This window comes from Vanacampus margaritifer, chromosome 10, assembly GCF_051991255.1.
Source record: "Vanacampus margaritifer isolate UIUO_Vmar chromosome 10, RoL_Vmar_1.0, whole genome shotgun sequence".
Lineage (NCBI taxonomy): Eukaryota > Metazoa > Chordata > Actinopteri > Syngnathiformes > Syngnathidae > Vanacampus > Vanacampus margaritifer.
Window position 1 is genome coordinate 25,932,309 of NC_135441.1, and position 16,230 is coordinate 25,948,538.

Consider the following 16,230-nt stretch of genomic DNA (forward strand, 5'->3'; position numbering starts at 1 on the left):
CGACGGCACCTCCTACTCCGAGGAGATGGAGACGGCCCTGGAGTGCGGCTGCGCCAGCTGCCCGTTGTAACGGCGCCCCAAAACGCCATTCACGCCATTTGCGATTTTGTTTACACAACCCGTTCGACGGCCGCCAGTTTGCTGCAGGAGAAACCACAATGGGGACACGTGCGTGTGTGTGTGTGTGTGCAGAGAGAGTGTGTGTGAGCGTGTGTGTGTGTGTGCAGAGAGAAATATATTGTAAGATACAAGTGAGGAGAAGGGGGGGAAAAAAAGCATAGAACTTATTTTTATTATGAATTTTCTTCTTCTAAAAGACAATAAGGACTGATGATTTTTTTTTTAATATGTTGATTATACAACGTGTTACATAAGATGATATTATTTTGTACCTTGTAAGAACAAAAAAAACATGAAATCAATAACATTCCTTACCAAAAAAAAGTATAAGAAATTATATGTATGTATAAATCTATATAGAAATTATACCCTAATCCAATTAATTGTATATTTAGTGTATTTGCATGATCATGAAATTCACTCGCTCTTTTTTGGCCGAAACAGGGAACCGTACGTGCCTAGCAAAGAAAAGAACAAAAACAAACGGACATCATCCTCATCTTTGAGGCACTTTTCCACAGAGATGTATTTTTCTAACCTTTTCAAGCAATGTTCTTCTGTAAGTCCACTTTTTGTACAACTAAACTCTATGGCAGGGGTGCGAATGCAATGTCAGGGGATTCAAAATTCCCCAAACCTTAAAAAAAATAGGACCCAAACTCAAACTGGCCAGATCCAGGTCAAGATATTTCCCGTAAGTCAACAAACCTCACTAAACCATTTTATGCCTTTACGTACGACGGCGTATTAAGGCCACGTAAAAAAATATATATATATTTTTTAGAGTGGGGTAATATTCAGAGAAAAAAAACTCACAAATTTGCCACTTTAAAAAAGCGGCAGATTTGTGAAGGAAAAACTCAAGACACTTGCAAGAACGACACGTAGCGTAGCGTAGCTAAAGTCTGGACGAGGTACTGACTTTTGTCCACCAGGAGCTAACGGAGGGATTTGTTGGTGGTTAATGGAACGCTCTTCATAAAATGAAAAGGCAGGATGGAGACGGATTCATTCTTAATTTCAACTTTACTCGTCATACACGGCGGCTAGAACGACAACACTTCCTGGTCCCCTGTCAGCTGACTAAACACTAACCAATCAGAAGCTAGCAATACTTTAGGTCAATGCAAGTGAATGACGGAGAGCGGCGGATTCGACACATCAACTTTAGCTACTTGTACAAAAAAATACCAAAACGTATGAATGTGTGGACCTTCGCAAAAGCTGTCTAAAAGTGCAAATGCTTAACATGATATGGTTCATCTCTGCAAAAAAAAATGACTATTTCCTTATTTGAAAACACGACGTAAAAAAAGTATTGGCACTAACATCCGAGTCGTCGTAAGTTTCTGAGTTGTTTTCTCGCAAATCTGCCACTTTATGAAGTCACAAATTTGCGTTTAGTTTTTTTCTCTGAATATTGCCCCCCCCCCCCCCAATTATATACATACGTAGCCCCAATACGCCGTCGTATTTACGTAAACTTCTTCTTCTTGTGCCCTTGTTTTTGTTTTGTTTTTGTCCCAGCTCTTACTTGAGTTTACTTTTTAAGTTAGTAAATACGATAGGACAGTAGTAAACAATATTGAGTATTTCTGTTCTACATACGCAACAGAAACGTTAGCGCTGGTGCTAGCGCTAACTTGATATTAAAGCTTACCAGGCCGGTCCACCAAGCATATTACAGACCAAAGGAGAAAAAGAGAAAAAAAATTTGGGGTGATCTGAGGTCACCATGGCAACGACAGAACTCCTTTTCTCCTGAGCCAGTGCACCAAATGTTAATGATGCTTTTAGTTATTTCAAAGTCAGTTGTTACACACGCTGCTTTAAAATGCCGCCATTGTGCCAACGTTTGCTGGGCGTACCTTGGAATGCAAAACAAAAGTCCATGTGTGAAGAATTCAGAATGCTGCTGCGACCCGGTGTTGGAGGGACGCGACACGGGAGTCAAAAGTCCAAAGTCGTGCCTTGATTTTCAACGATGTCCCAAAGTGTTTCATTCAAAAACCAAAAATCCGTCATTGTCACGCAGCAAAAGCCACACGGGACAGAAAAAGGAAACTGCAGCATCACCGAAAAAGCCACTTCCTGTTGTTCTTCACGTGTGATACATTCACAAACAGCTCTTGTAACCGCTCATACGACTATTAAACGCTTAGCAAAGCACCAAAAGGGGAAAACTAGGGTTGCAAAAGGGATGGAACATTTTCAGTACATTTTCATGGCAAGTTAAATTGGGGAATTTTGAAAAAGGTCAAGAATAAACATTTTGTTCGGTCCTAAACAGACATGACCAAATATTTTCTTGAACAAATTTGTTTTCATTGAATGAAAACAAATTCAGTTTTACAAAATGAACACGTTACAACCACACCGCTTTACTTTTGGCGTTGCCGCTAGCTTAATGCTAACAATGCAAAACTCCCAGGGCGAGCGAATGAAACTAGCATTCATGCTACGCAACACAAAGCGTGTATCAGGTGGACAAGACAATATAATACTCACAGGCATATAACCTGTTTTCCCCACAGGAAAAAATGACAAAAATGAGTTAGTGCAGCTTACTTAAAAAGTTCAAATTAATCTATTTTGTATGTCTGTACTGCACTGCCCCCTAGTGGCCTTTTTTTTGTTGTTGAGAAAAACCCTAAAAACTACTGTATTCTACTTTAAAAAACTCTGTTTACAACATTTTCAAGTGTCCATGGGCTTTTGACTTGCAGTTTTATCCACACGCTTCCTCACCCCTTTGCACAAGCTTTTCATCTTTGCTCGCACCCCTCCCACTTCCTTGAACCGCCTTGAAGGTTTATTAGCTCGCCAATGTGAAGACAGAAGACAAAATCATTTCAATCCAAACACTTCAATGTTCTCCAGGTTGAAAACAAAAAAGTGATTGATGATGCAGATGTTGAATGTTAAAAAATTAAACTACCATTGAAACTATATTGACTTTGACTTCCTGAATACATTGCCACTATTTTGTTATTCTTTTATGCACTGTAATTAAAATGTTTGTACTTGCCTATATTAGTACTGTAGTGTAAATTATACAAGAAACTATGGTCACAAAATTTCCAACTCATCTTACAAAAAGTACCACAATTCTTAACCGGTCACCAGACTCATCAATTTATACTTTGGTATTTGCTTTGGCGCCATCTTGTGGCAGGACGAAAAAGGCGTATGGCTGAATTTGGCAATATGGGAATTGCTGTAGCACAAACATCTCAAATTTGCCTGTTTGGTGGGAGTGTGAAATTTAGATACTTGCCTGTAAAAAAAAAAAATATATATATTTTTTTTATTCTGCCTGACATCAGTTTCACCAACTGACACAATTTGATTTGGTAAGTTCAGCATGGCAGGATGCACAAAAAGTCAGTTGTGAAATTCTATTATAGTGGGCCTTCATTTGCTCTGTCAATAAAAATTGCTATGAATGGCTAATAATTTAAATCGGTAACTTCTTAGAAATAGGACTGCGGCCATGTCAGCATAGGGCAATATTTCCGCACATCAAAAGTCGGCATAAAAATACAAAAGGAATGAAATTGGACTAAAAGTGCAAAAGTGCAACCTACTATGAAAGAAGGCGTTCACAAACATAAAAGCAAACCTCCACGTGCACTCAAGTGGTTGGCTTTGACTTTCCATTCAAACTGACCTACAAAATCTTGCCCACTTTGCACAAGAACGTAACAGGAAACATTCGGTCGAAGGCAGTCGGCGGCGCGTTGTTGCACCTTTCACGGCCTCGTCTCAACACTCAAATGATCGAAAGGATTCTTTTCTGGATGATGCTGAGTCTCACGCTTGTTCAACAAAGACGTAAGTTCTGTTCTCACGCCTTTGGAGGCGCTTTTGTTTTAGTCGGCAAAATTGTTTTTCCAGCAAAAAGAACCTCAGCAGTTGGATGTAAGATGTCAAAAGTGTAAGTCAGAGTTGACGCTAATGCTAGCGCTAAAGTCATAAATAAATTCAATCCAGGCGAAACGGTTCTTTACGCCTTCATGTGTCGCATCACAACATAATCTTCGTGATTTTACAGGCGCGGCGATGTCCAATTCCACTCTTGCGCAGTGGCCAGCAGAGTTGGGCCCGCTCCATCAAGGAGACCCGCTCCACCTCCTGTGCTCGGTGATCTTTGACCCCAAGAAGGCGGCGTGCGCGGGACGGCGCAGCGTGCACTGGCTGAGAGCGGGATCCAGCTCAGGCCTCGTCTTTGTGGATGCAGAGACAAATGAAGAATGCGACAGGATGAGCCCCAAGCGATGCATCTACAAGCTCTTCATTAATGTCAGTCAGTCGGATAGCGCCGTCTACTACTGCGTTCTGGAGGAATGTGGCAAATATATGGTTGCAAACGGAACAAAACTGGACTTGCATGGTAAGTGTTCTCCTGGTAGCATCGTAAGCAGGATGTTTGATTGGTGGGCGGATGTGAAATGCAGGCCTTATGACCTCCACCAAGGAAATCTTTTTGTTTGTCACCCTGTGTTGGGTTTGTTCTTGGGTACACTACTCAATTTTTTTGGGCCGTATTAGGATCTTGGGTGAAATTTCAGGATGAACCTAAACTGAGTGAGTGGATGGATACCATGGATGGATACCATGGATGGATAATATGGATGGATGGACGGATGGACAAATGGATGGACGGACAGACAGGTGAATGGATGGATGAACAGATAGATGGATGGATAAATGGATGGATGGTTAGCTGGATGGATAGATGGACAGACGGATGGATGGATGACTGGGTGGATGAAAGGATGATTGATAAGGATGGATGGATGGACGATGGATGGATGGATGGTCAGACGGATGGATAGATTGACAGATGGATGGATGCCATTGATGGATAATATGTATGGACAGACGGACAAATCGATGGATGGATGGACGAATGGACGGATGATCAGATGGATGGATAGACGGATGAATGGATGATTGACATGGATGGATGGATGGACGATGGATGGATGGTCAGACGGATGTATCGGTTGACAGATGGATGGATGAATGGATGGATACCATTGATGGATAATATATATGGACAGATGGATGGATGGACGAATGGACGGATGGATGGATGGATGGATATATGGGTGGATGGACGGTCAGACGAATGGATGGATACCATTGGTGGATAATATGTACGGACGGACGGCTGGACGGTCACCTAAACGGATGTATGGACAGATGGACGGATGGCTAGAGAGCATGACATGCCAAAATATGTCACAAAACAAAGAGTTAAAATGACCAGAAGACAATTTGAGGATTGTGAGAATAAAGTGGGTCATGTCAGGAAAAAAAACATTTTCTTGTGACGTCGTCGGAAAATCACAAGAGAAAGTTGAGTATTATGTGCAAGGTTGTAAATTACTTAATTCATAACAAAAAGTCATGAGCAAAAACATAGTATTATGTGAAGGGAAAAAAAGAACAAAAATCAGTGATGCAGGAAACAAATTGCTCAAGTTGCGAGAATTAGTCCAAGTAAAAATGTGACATCATTTTGTCATATTGATATTTGGGTATTTACACATGTAAGGCGACATCACTTCAGATCAGAGCTGTTGTTGAAAAATGGAAGATTTCAATCATAACAAGCCAAAAATGAAGATTTCACGACTGGTCATTCACGGGCGTCTCCTTGCATTTCTTCAGCGAAAGTGACGGCAGTTGACGGTTCGCACCAAGAAATTCTTCTGCTTTTGTCTTCCATCTTGGCCTTAAGTCTGCTGGTCATCGCTTTACTGATCAACGTCATCGTTCGGAACGACACAGGTGATGTCAGGCGGCGTTTCACGAGCCTCAATCAGACAATTTGGACTCATTTTCTATAAGTATGTTTATTATTATAACAATTTGTATGTAAATTCAAAAACAATGTTTGAAACAATTAGTTTGGGTCAATTCCTGCTTGCGTGGCACAATGTTTGGGAGTCACTGGATGATGTCAGAGCTTGATGCCACGCCCCCTTTTTCACACCCCACTGATGGATTCTCACTTTTTTATTCTTTCAGCTTGTGTTTCAAGGCAAAGCAAAAACCCTGGTGATTTGCCAGGACATCCGACATTAAATGTTTGTATCCCTTCATTGAAATTGCGTTGATTTGTATGAAGTTGTCAATTGGACGTCTTTTCCCCGCAGGCAGACAAAGACTCTCGCCTTAACTCAACTGTGATCTTCACCTTGGTGGAAAGCAAAATGGCGGATGCAGCAGGGAGACGGCGCGCTGAACGTTAGCTCGCTAGCAGGCTAAATGCTAGTTAGCAACAGTTTCAAATGTGTTATTTGTTGTGTAGAGATTTTGGTTAAGTTCACACTTAGGTTAGCTTTCACGTGCTTGGGAAGCTTTCTTCTTTTTTCCTGCATGGAGTTGTTTTGTTATTTCGCAGCAACAAAATTATTTGTATTTTCCTTATTTGCAGCTAAACGTCTGTTGGTTGAATCCTTGCATAGAAAAAAACTATGTAGCTTGAATAAAAGAATTTCTTTACAAAAAATGCTGTTATTGTTTTATGTATTATGAAAAAGATTTTTATTGGCGCATTAGGAACGCACAACATAGGAAACTTTAATCACTTTATAATACTTTTTTTTTTTGTTGTAAAATTGCAATTATTTCTAAATGTATCATTTATTAGGTTGGTATTATTATGTATATTATGTATCCCAATGAAAGCTGCTGTATAAATTAAAAACAATGATGTATGAAAAATAAATACATACATTCAATCTGATTGACATAATTATATATATTTTTAAACTTTCAGTTTAGTTTTTTATAATTAAGTTGCAATTATTTGTTTGTTATAAATGTTTTTTCAATATATTTTTAATGTTTTTATTAGTACTCTCAAAGTTAAAGAGTTACCTAATTAATTATTCACAAAAAGTGATTGCAATAATTAATTTTAATTGGTTTAAATGGTTGCGTTAAAGGTAGCACAGGTTGTGCTTGAGCAAGAAACGTAACTACATGCATTAAAGCATTCATCAAATGTTTGATATGACATTCAGAATATTTGTTCATGTCAAACTTTTGGGGTCATTTATTTCCCGTTTTAAATAAAAAAAAAATTATAAAACGTAAGGCGTACTCATAACATTAAATGTCGGGGAAAAAATAACACATAACAGGTGGTCTTTAAATTTGGTGGGCAAAAAAATGTATTTTAATTTTTTAAATTAATTGTAATTAACCAAAATTCTAAGATGTGATTAATCTGATTCAAAATATTAATCGTTTGACAGCTCTAGTTTTTATTCAAGTACACATTAAGCATCCTACAATCCTAAAGGTGCTGTAAAAGCAAGCCATTCATACCAAGTCATTTTGTACAAATGGAAATTGAAATGGAGCCTCTTATTTTCTAACATGGCTCTTTTCGATGTTCTAAAAGGGGGGTGTGGGGGGGTTATCTAAGTGCACGCTCAAAACTTGTCGCTTTCTCATTGTGAGTCTGTGGCCTGTGGCGGTCCTTTGACCAACAACTCATAATAGTTCAAGGTGACAGGAAACGTCAGGGCAGACTTAAGCTCGCAAGAAAGCGGCAAAGACATTTTGATGATGACTTTGATGATGTCGTCCGACCACATTGACATTTCTGTAGCGACAGTCAGTCAGGAAATGCATCACATGCGGGCGATACGCACACGACACACACACACGGTACACACGATTCGCACTTGTCCACCGAATCTCATCCGTCCGTAGAAAGAATTCTTGTAACAAGATCACCAGCTCAAACAAAGTGACAAAACGACAAAGGAGGTTACAAGGGGAAAGAAGTTGAAGTTTTTGTTTCCGACTGGCCAACATCTTCACCTGACTGAAACCCTATTGGGCATGTATGTGTACGTGGTGTTCGGACGTGGCCGCCACGCATCATCTTCTTGCGCCATTTCATCAATCCCAGATGCAAACGCTGCTCGTCACATTATTATTAGTAGTAGTAGTAGTATTTTAATTTTTTTATTAGCATTATTATTAGTATAATTAGTTGATGCATTCATAGTGTTGCCACAATTATCTTGACAAAGTAACTCAGTTACTTTGCTGATTACTTATTTTATTACTTATTTTAAGAGTACCTTGCTGCGTCACTGTTTACTTGATTTTTTTTTTTAAGTAACGCCGTTTACTGATTACTTGATGTCAAATGTAACTAAGTTAGATTACAAGTTACTTTATTGATTCATTTCAGTAGACCCCAACACTTGCTTACCAATAAGTTATTGGGAATGCATTTTTAACAGTAATGTTGAAGGTCAGCATTTTTGTTTAAAAAAAAAGAAAGAAAAGAAAGACAGACATTTTGTACTTGAACTCATCAATCCCAGATGCAAACGCAGCTCGCCACATTAATATTATTATTATTATTGTTATTATTATTATTATTATTATTATTACAAAGACAGCCATTTTGACTGAAATTCTTGTTTTTATATATTTTTTTAAATTAGAATTTTTTTTAGATTTCACTGAACAGCTACTTTTTATTTTATTTTTAAATTAGAATGTACATTGTTTATGAATAAGTATAATACAAATTCTGGGACCTCCTGCATTAATTGTATCTTTGCTTCACACAACCTGTTGGGACTTTTCACGCTTGAATGTGCCACGACTCCAAAATTATCTTTAAATTGGGTGTGTGTGTTTTTTTTAAGCCAGATAACACTTTGCACAGTGCAGAGTGGACAAGCAACCTTAATATTTTCATTTTTAGCTGTCACGAACTCAACAAATCTCCAGCTAGAAAACGTGAACGTCTCTACTTCGTGACACGTGAGACGTGAACATGCTGAAAACGTGACTTGGTGCTGTTGGTCCGAATTCACTCACCTTAAAATTTGGTGCCTAAAAAAAAATAATAATCTTTAAAGCGGATTTTTCTGATTAACGTGTAAAAAAAACAAAGAGCATGAAATATGGAAAAACACTTTTTGTTGAACAGTGATGTGATAAAAGTAATGAGAAAATGTTTGAGAAAACACACTGGAAAGTGGGTTGAGTCGACACATGAAACGACCAATGAGATTTCGGTGAAATTGTCCCCTCCTTTTCCGTGTCAAGTCAAAAAAAACATTTGATGCTGTTTGGAGGGACTGTCGCTCACTTTTGCTGAAACGACAACAAAATGCGGACGGCGCTTCCTCTGCTGCTTCTGCTGATCCCGTACGGAGGCAAGTCCATATGGAGTCGTGAACGGGACGATCACATTTGTTGACATATTTTGTCTTTCGTTGTGTTCAGGATGTGCGGGTGGTCCCAACTTCACAACAGAGACCAGAGCAGTTGGACAAAGTGTCTCTTTCAAATGTCCCTTTGACGATACCGGAATGCGATATGTTCTTTCTTGGATTCGACTTGCTCCTGAAACCTTCCCTGAAGTTTTAGGTCAGATGACATCCTTTGATTTGAAGGCACCTGAAACTGAGACATCACACAGTGGAAGTCGCATCATAGTCAAAAAAGAGAAAGACACGTTTGTTTTGCAAATTAGTCAAGTGCAGAAAAGTGACATGGCCGTCTACTACTGTTTCCGATGGACATCATGGTTTAATGAAATGGTGTTTTTGCAAGGACTATTTCTGCAGGTCAAAGGTATGTATGGTCATGTAAAAAACGTTTTTGAGAAAAAAAAAAAAATTGGCGACTTCAAGGTGACTTTTGTTTTTCAGACTTCCCAGAAGCAGAAGCGTCCGTCTCGGCCATCGCTCAAGATTTGCGCTCGTCTGACAATGGCCGCCGACCAGGACCGTCCGTAACGTCACGTTGCTCGGTCTTCTCCCGTTCTGGGAATAAAACATGTACGGACGGACACAAAGTTTACTGGTTCAAAGCTGCAAAAGTTGACAAACCTCCCAGCTTCATTTACACTCATGAAGACTGTGAAAAAGTCCAAAAGGGTTCCATGCAGAAATGCGTTCACGCTGTCACAGAGGACGTCAGTTCCTCCGTTGCCGGAACGTACGCGTGTGCTGTGGCCACATGTGGGGAGATTTTTATTGGAAAGGCGAAAAAGGTCAATGAAGGTAAATTTCTCCGGTGGCGATTTCAAAAGTGCTAATCACTTGATTTGCTTTACAGTTTGCTGTTTGTTTTTTCCAGATGCCAGCATTCCTGATTTATTATCATTATTATGGTCTGTTATTTTTGTCTTGAGTGCTGCTTTGGTCTTAAGCTTCATCCTGTTGACCTTCCTCATATACAAGATCAAGATAAAAAGATGCAAAGGTAAGAGAAAATGCACATTAGTGATCATAACTACTTCGTGATCGCACATTTTTTAGGGGCTTCATTTTTCCAAATGCCTTTTAAGAGACACTGCTTGACACTTTTTTTTCCCCCGTCAATGTTCAGCTTGCCACCAAACTCATGAAGAAACGTCCAGCGATGTGCAACAGGTCAGTTGAAAGTTTGCTCCAATTCCACCTTCTTCTCTTGACACACGTGACTTGTTTCCTCAGAGAAACGAGAACTCTCTGATTTATTCCGCGCCGGCCATCGTCGCCAGGAAAAGCGGCAAAGGAAGCCAAACGACTGCGAGAAGCGCTGAGGAATTTAGCATGTATGCCGACGTCCGTCTTCGTGAATCGGAATGAGGCGAAATGAACAAAATGTTCACAATTTTTGTGTTGAGTCTTGACGAGTAACGATAACGGCAATATATTAAAACTGCCGCATCGTTATGGTCACGTCACGATATTAAAAGCAACATATCTGTTAAAAAGGTGAGCTTGTTTTCCATTTCTGCAATTCAAGCACCTGCTGGTGGTTCGTTTTTTCATGCAATTTAATTCTAATTAGGCATGTTTTGCCCTCCTGCGTTTAAGAACTACGCTACACATTTGAATTCCTCCACAAATGGACTCACTTCACAATGTGTGCATGCATTAGCAAATAAGTGCCTCCATTTTAAGTGTTTGAACGTCATATATAATTAAAACTTCATCTAATTTGCATTATATAGACGTGACATTTACTGTACGGTACATGCAATTGCTCTTTCTTTTCTTTTTTTTGTGTGTACTTTTGTTTGGTGGCGACCATCATCGCCAGGAAAAGCGGCAAAGTGAGCCAAACGACTGCGAGAACCATTGAGGATTTTAGCACGTCTGTCTTCACGAGTCCGAACCAGGCGGAAATGACACGATGCTTGAAATCTTATCCCAGCTTTTTGTGTTGAGACCTTTGATCAATTCAAATTTTAATGTGGCGCAAATTGTCACACTGCAAAGAATCATGTTTGGCATTTACAAACAAAAGAATCTAATACATTTAAAAGCAAAATAATGAAATTAAAACACAGTCATACAATTTGTGGACTGTATGGGAAAAATATTACAAGTTTTTTGCGTCTGTTGTGTTTCTTTTTAACGTTGTGTTTCTTATCACTGCAAACAAACAAAAAATACAGCTTGAAATCAATGTATTGTCCTGATTTCGACAATGGTGCCTTATGCACATTCCACCTGGGCTGATGTCAAAGTGGAGCCGCAGTGTTCATCCCTGCATTAACTTGATTCACTTGGATAGGAAGTCGAAATATATCACACATTATTATTATTTATTTAACTTACAATCACCCGTGACAAAACATCAGTTTTCAATACAGCATCTTTGACAAGAGGTCTGAAATGAGACTTCAAAATAAATCCATGGACACTAGACGGCGACAACAGCGATCACAATCATGGAGGAGGCCAACAGATCCCCGAGCACGATGCGAGCAAGCGCTTTCAGATCTTGTCCTGAAATAGAACACATAAAACCACATATTGACGGCTTGATCCAACATTTTACTTTCACTTATACTACAAACAAAAAGGGAGGTGTAGCTGCCATAGTCAGCTTTAAAATTAAATAGGTTTAGTTTGAGTATATCGTCAATATTAAGATTTATTTGATGCATTTGTAAGTACTTTTGTTAAAAAGGTTCCAAACATTAATAGTCATTATTATCATATTTGTATATTTTCCATATTCCACGTTGAGAATGGAGTGACGTCATTATATTTACTTCTGTGATCCGCGCATTGCATTCTGGGTCCATTACTTGTTACGCAGCGGCTATCGTGCAGTTGGACGCCGCCATGACAGAATGTGTTGCGAGCTGTGGTGATCGTGTGCGTCTTCGACCAAAAGTGAGTACACTAAGTAATGTTTTAATTTATGTTTAAATGTGCTTATTTGTCACACTAAAGTGTGTCTCGTGTGCCTTATTAAGCTTCGACGCCGATTTGATTGGCGGCTCGTTGAGTACACCTCTTTGAAGTTCGCTGTGTAACTAATTAAGTGTCTTAAACACCATTTAACGACATAAATGTGTTATCTTCTGCGTGTTAGACATGAGAAGAGAAGTTCACTAAAGTTGTGTGTGATTATTTGCATGTTTTGTCCCACTTTGCACGTAATGTCTGCCGTCAGTTTGGGTCATTCTGCTGTCACTGCGCGACGCCATTACGCGTCGGCCACAATGTTTAGTGATTTGTTACGTGCGTCATACTTTTGAGTAATTAGCTCATGTTTAGTATGCTGTACAACTTTGTGTGTGTTTTATAGCCATTCATGTGCACAGCTAACATAGTTCATGTAAAATTAGTAATATTGCAGCCCAGTTATTTAGCCAATCAATGTATGCTGTTAAGTAATGCAATACTGTATTTGTGTTTATTAGGAGTCAAGTATTTACACTCATACGCTGTATTGTTTTTCTGTTTACTGCAGAACCACACACACATATTACACAGCTAACATATTTGCAAGCCTTTGCACTCTTTTTGTTCGTATTTACGATGCCTTTTGGAAGTAGTGCACTACAGTTCAATTACCATTTCAATTGCTATATTCCACAATTACAAAATCAGCATAATCATGAAAGAAAAAAAAACACATTTTTGAGTTTATTACATTTCTACATTTGCACCTTTTTAACTCCTTTAATAAAATTTGGTTCATCCAAAACGAACTTATAGTGTTTCAAAGGATTTTATTTGTCTCAATAATTTTATTTATTTAATTTTTTTATTTTAGTTTTTGCCAACATAAATAAATAAGTACTTATTTTTTATAAATACACATTATTATATATTATGTTTGGTCCAAAAGGAACAATTATAGTGTTACTATTTTTTTTTAAATTTGTCTTAATATTTTTAAATGTGTAAACATTTGCCTTTTTTGTACCAAAAAATAAATGCTTGTGCTACTGCACAGTGCACAATCTGCAGTCCAACTTCAAGTTTTTGCATATATAGAGAGAGATAGATAGATAGATATTTTATTATTATTATTATTATAAATTCTGTGTGGTCCAAAAGGAACTTACATAATTTTTTTTATGGTCTTAATATTTTTAAATGTTTAAACGTGTTCTTGTTTTGTACCAAAAAATAAATAATCAGTTGAATATTCATGATTTCAAATGTTGCCAAAATAATCTTGATTATTATTTTCCCCATAATCGAGCAGCCCTACTAAAGGGCTTTATAGGCTATTGTTAAAAACGGACTTGCCAGTATAGGCGCCGGTGTTATCGAAAAGGTGACAACTCACATATAAAGTGACGGTGATGGTGAGAAGGAGAAGAAGTGTGAAGTAGTGTGTGTATGACTGTTTCTAATTGCCACACACGCACTTCCTGACTAGCCTTAGGTGCAAAAATGTCACAGCGTGGTCTGGTTGCATCCTCAAATACAACATGTTGTTGTTTTGTTCTCACTTCAACTGAAAAGCTCTCTCTTCAAGTAAGTGCTCATGAGAATCCTGCAGCCAGCATATCGACAAGGGCCTGCTTGGGTATACATTCATCAAAAAAGCAAGGACATTTGACGTGTTGATGTGGTTGGAATAATCACAATTAGAACGGTCACATATGTTGACTTACACATAACAATGCCACGAAACTCTGTAAGATAGGTCATACATTTGACATACTTGTTCGAAACGGGCACAATTGGGACAAAAAGAGCCCGATTGACATCATGTGTAGCCTTTGCTAGCTTTTGACTATTTCATAAATAACTCCCTTTAGACTTGACTTCACAGTAATGTTCGGATTCCATTTTTTTGAATGCAATTCCAAATCCTGCGCCCCGAATGCTCCAATTTCTTGTATTGGAGAGGCGCTACGGCGCAATTATTGTACAACTTCTAACAGGAGCCTATGGGCTAAGATTGTTGTGATACCAGATTAGGAATATGCTTGAATGTGCCACGACTCCAAAATTATCTTTAAATTGGGTGTGTGTTTTTTTTAAGCCAGATAACGCTTTACACCGTGCAGAGTGGACAAGCAACCTTAATATTTTCATTTTTAGCTGTCACAAACTCAACAATTCTCCAGCTAGAAAACGTGAACGTCTCTACTTCGTGAGACGTGAACATGCTGAAAACGTGACTTGGTGCTGTTGGTCCAAATTCACTCACCTTAAAATGTGGTGCCTAAAAAAAAAAATCTTAAAAGTGCATTTTTCTGATTAACGTGTATAAAAAAAGAAAAGAAAAAAAAAGCATGAAATATGGAAAAACACACTTTTTGTTGAACAGTGATATGATAAAAGTAATGTCATGTCTCATATTTATTGCATTTATTGTTTCAGCAATCATCCAGAATATTGCATGTTGTTTTTATGTGAGAGGAGCCAATTTGAGAAAACACACTGGAAAGTGGGTTGAGTCGACACATGAAACGACCAATGAGATTTCGGTGAAATTGTCCCCTCCTTTTCCGTGTCAAGTCAAAAAAAAAAACGTTTGATGCTGTTTGGAGGGACTGCTGCTCACTTTTGCTGAAACGACAACAAAATGCGGACGGCGCTTCCTCTGCTGCTTCTGCTGATCCCGTACGGAGGCAAGTCCATATGGAGTCGTGAACGGGACGATCACATTTGTTGACATATTTTGTCTTTCGTTGTGTTCAGGATGTGCGGGTGGTCCCAACTTCACAACAGAGACCAGAGCAGTTGGACAAAGTGTCTCTTTGAAATGTCCTCATAACAATACCGGAATTCAAGATGTTCTTTCTTGGATTCGACTTGCTCCTGAAACCTTCCCTGAAGTTTTAGGTCAGATGACATCCCTTGATTTGAAGACACCTGAAACTGGGACATCGCACAGTGGAAGTCGCATCATAGTCAAAAAAGAGAAAGACATGTTTGTTTTGCAAATTAGTCAAGTGCAGAAAAGTGACATGGCCGTCTACTACTGTTTCCGATGGACACAATGGGTTAATGAAATGGTGTTTTTGCAAGGAATATTTCTGCAGGTCAAAGGTATGTATGGTCATGTAAAAAAACGTTTTTGAGAAAAAACAATTGGCGACTTCAAGGTGACTTTTGTTTTTCAGACTTCCCAGAAGCAGAAGCGTCCGTCTCGGCCATCGCTCAAGATTTGCGCTCGTCTGACAATGGCCGCCGACCAGGACCGTCCGTAACGTCACGTTGCTCGGTCTTCTCCCGTTCTGGGAATAAAACATGTACGGACGGACACAAAGTTTACTGGTTCAAAGCTGCAAAAGTTGACAAACCTCCCAGCTTCATTTACACTCATGAAGACTGTGAAAAAGTCCAAAAGGGTTCCATGCAGAAATGCGTTCACGCTGTCACAGAGGACGTCAGTTCCTCCGTTGCCGGAACGTACGCGTGTGCTGTGGCCACATGTGGGGAGATTTTTATCTCGAAAAAGGTCAATGAAGGTAAATTTCTCCGGTGGCGATTTCAAAAGTGCTAATCACTTGAATTGCTTTACAGTTTGCTGTTTGTTTTTTCCAGATGCCAGCATTCCTGATTTATTATCATTATTATGGGCTGTTATTTTTGTCTTGAGTGCTGCTTTGGTCTTAAGCTTCATCCTGTTGACCTTCCTCATATACAAGATCAAGATAAAAAGCTGCAAAGGTAAGAGAAAATGCACATTAGTGATCATAACTACTTCGTGATCGCACATTTTTTAGGGGTTTCATTTTTCCAAATGCCTTTTAAGAGACACTGCTTGACACTTTTTCTCCCCCCGTCAATGTTCAGCTTGCCACCAAACTCATGAAGAAACGTCCAGCGATGTGCAACAGGTCAGTTGAAAGTT

The 16,230-nt window shown here is 39.0% G+C and overlaps 4 protein-coding genes across 12 annotated transcripts in view; all 4 read left to right on the forward strand.

Annotated features, from left to right (window-relative positions):
• The window catches only part of slit3 (slit homolog 3 (Drosophila)), a 220,699-nt gene extending 217,630 nt beyond the window's left edge, over positions 1 to 3,069 (forward strand). For both annotated transcript variants that reach the window (XM_077578263.1, XM_077578264.1), the window contains one exon: positions 1 to 3,069. This exon is cut by the window's left edge and continues 184 nt beyond it. In XM_077578263.1, the coding sequence (XP_077434389.1) occupies positions 1 to 70 (70 nt within the window). In that variant the 3' untranslated portion in view covers positions 71 to 3,069.
• A 782-nt stretch (positions 3,070 to 3,851) lies between these two features.
• On the forward strand, positions 3,852 to 6,601 carry LOC144059400 (uncharacterized). Its single transcript, XM_077578466.1, has 5 exons — positions 3,852 to 3,954; positions 4,175 to 4,513; positions 5,800 to 5,919; positions 6,160 to 6,189; positions 6,288 to 6,601. The coding sequence occupies exons 1-5, from the start codon at positions 3,897 to 3,899 to the stop codon at positions 6,308 to 6,310; spliced, it is 570 nt and encodes a 189-aa protein (XP_077434592.1). The 5' UTR covers positions 3,852 to 3,896; the 3' UTR covers positions 6,311 to 6,601.
• Positions 6,602 to 9,163: 2,562 nt separating this feature from the next.
• LOC144058967 (uncharacterized) lies at positions 9,164 to 11,460 on the forward strand. 3 transcript variants are annotated; one of them, XR_013295528.1, is made up of 7 exons: positions 9,164 to 9,329; positions 9,400 to 9,750; positions 9,828 to 10,181; positions 10,258 to 10,383; positions 10,510 to 10,553; positions 10,617 to 10,880; positions 11,209 to 11,460. XR_013295528.1 is itself a non-coding variant. In XM_077577685.1 (6 exons), the coding sequence occupies exons 1-6, from the start codon at positions 9,284 to 9,286 to the stop codon at positions 10,749 to 10,751; spliced, it is 1,056 nt and encodes a 351-aa protein (XP_077433811.1). In that variant the 5' UTR covers positions 9,164 to 9,283; the 3' UTR covers positions 10,752 to 11,460. The 3 variants fall into 3 exon arrangements, 2 of the variants coding, with proteins under 2 accessions (XP_077433811.1, XP_077433812.1); XM_077577685.1 differs by having other exon boundaries at positions 10,617 to 11,460; XM_077577686.1 differs by having other exon boundaries at positions 10,531 to 10,553; positions 10,617 to 11,460.
• Positions 11,461 to 12,196: 736 nt separating this feature from the next.
• LOC144058965 (integrin alpha-6-like) overlaps positions 12,197 to 16,230 on the forward strand; it is a 35,419-nt gene continuing 31,385 nt past the window's right edge. The window contains exons 1-6 of one of the 6 annotated variants that reach the window (XM_077577677.1): positions 12,202 to 12,293; positions 14,751 to 15,001; positions 15,072 to 15,422; positions 15,497 to 15,844; positions 15,921 to 16,046; positions 16,173 to 16,216. Coding sequence is in view for 1 of the 6 variants with exons in the window: in XM_077577682.1 (XP_077433808.1) it covers position 12,293 (1 nt within the window). In the remaining 5 variants the exon portion in view is untranslated. Of the gene's footprint in view, positions 12,294 to 14,750; positions 15,002 to 15,071; positions 15,423 to 15,496; positions 15,845 to 15,920; positions 16,047 to 16,172; positions 16,217 to 16,230 lie in introns of all 6 variants that reach the window. The other 5 variants (XM_077577681.1, XM_077577678.1, XM_077577679.1 and 2 more) reach the window with 5 other exon arrangements.

Excerpts from the sequence above, each read along its gene's own strand:
- LOC144059400 (XM_077578466.1), top strand. The coding sequence starts at position 3,897 with ATGATCGAAAGGATTCTTTTCTGGATGATGCTGAGTCTCACGCTTGTT. Across the intron at positions 3,955-4,174 it reads CACGCTTGTTCAACAAAGAC|GCGCGGCGATGTCCAATTCC; the intron begins GTAAGTTCTGTT and ends GTGATTTTACAG. Across the intron at positions 5,920-6,159 it reads CATCGTTCGGAACGACACAG|CTTGTGTTTCAAGGCAAAGC; the intron begins GTGATGTCAGGC and ends TTATTCTTTCAG.
- LOC144058967 (XM_077577685.1), top strand. The coding sequence starts at position 9,284 with ATGCGGACGGCGCTTCCTCTGCTGCTTCTGCTGATCCCGTACGGAG. Across the intron at positions 9,751-9,827 it reads ACTATTTCTGCAGGTCAAAG|ACTTCCCAGAAGCAGAAGCG; the intron begins GTATGTATGGTC and ends TTTGTTTTTCAG. Across the intron at positions 10,384-10,509 it reads CAAGATAAAAAGATGCAAAG|CTTGCCACCAAACTCATGAA; the intron begins GTAAGAGAAAAT and ends GTCAATGTTCAG.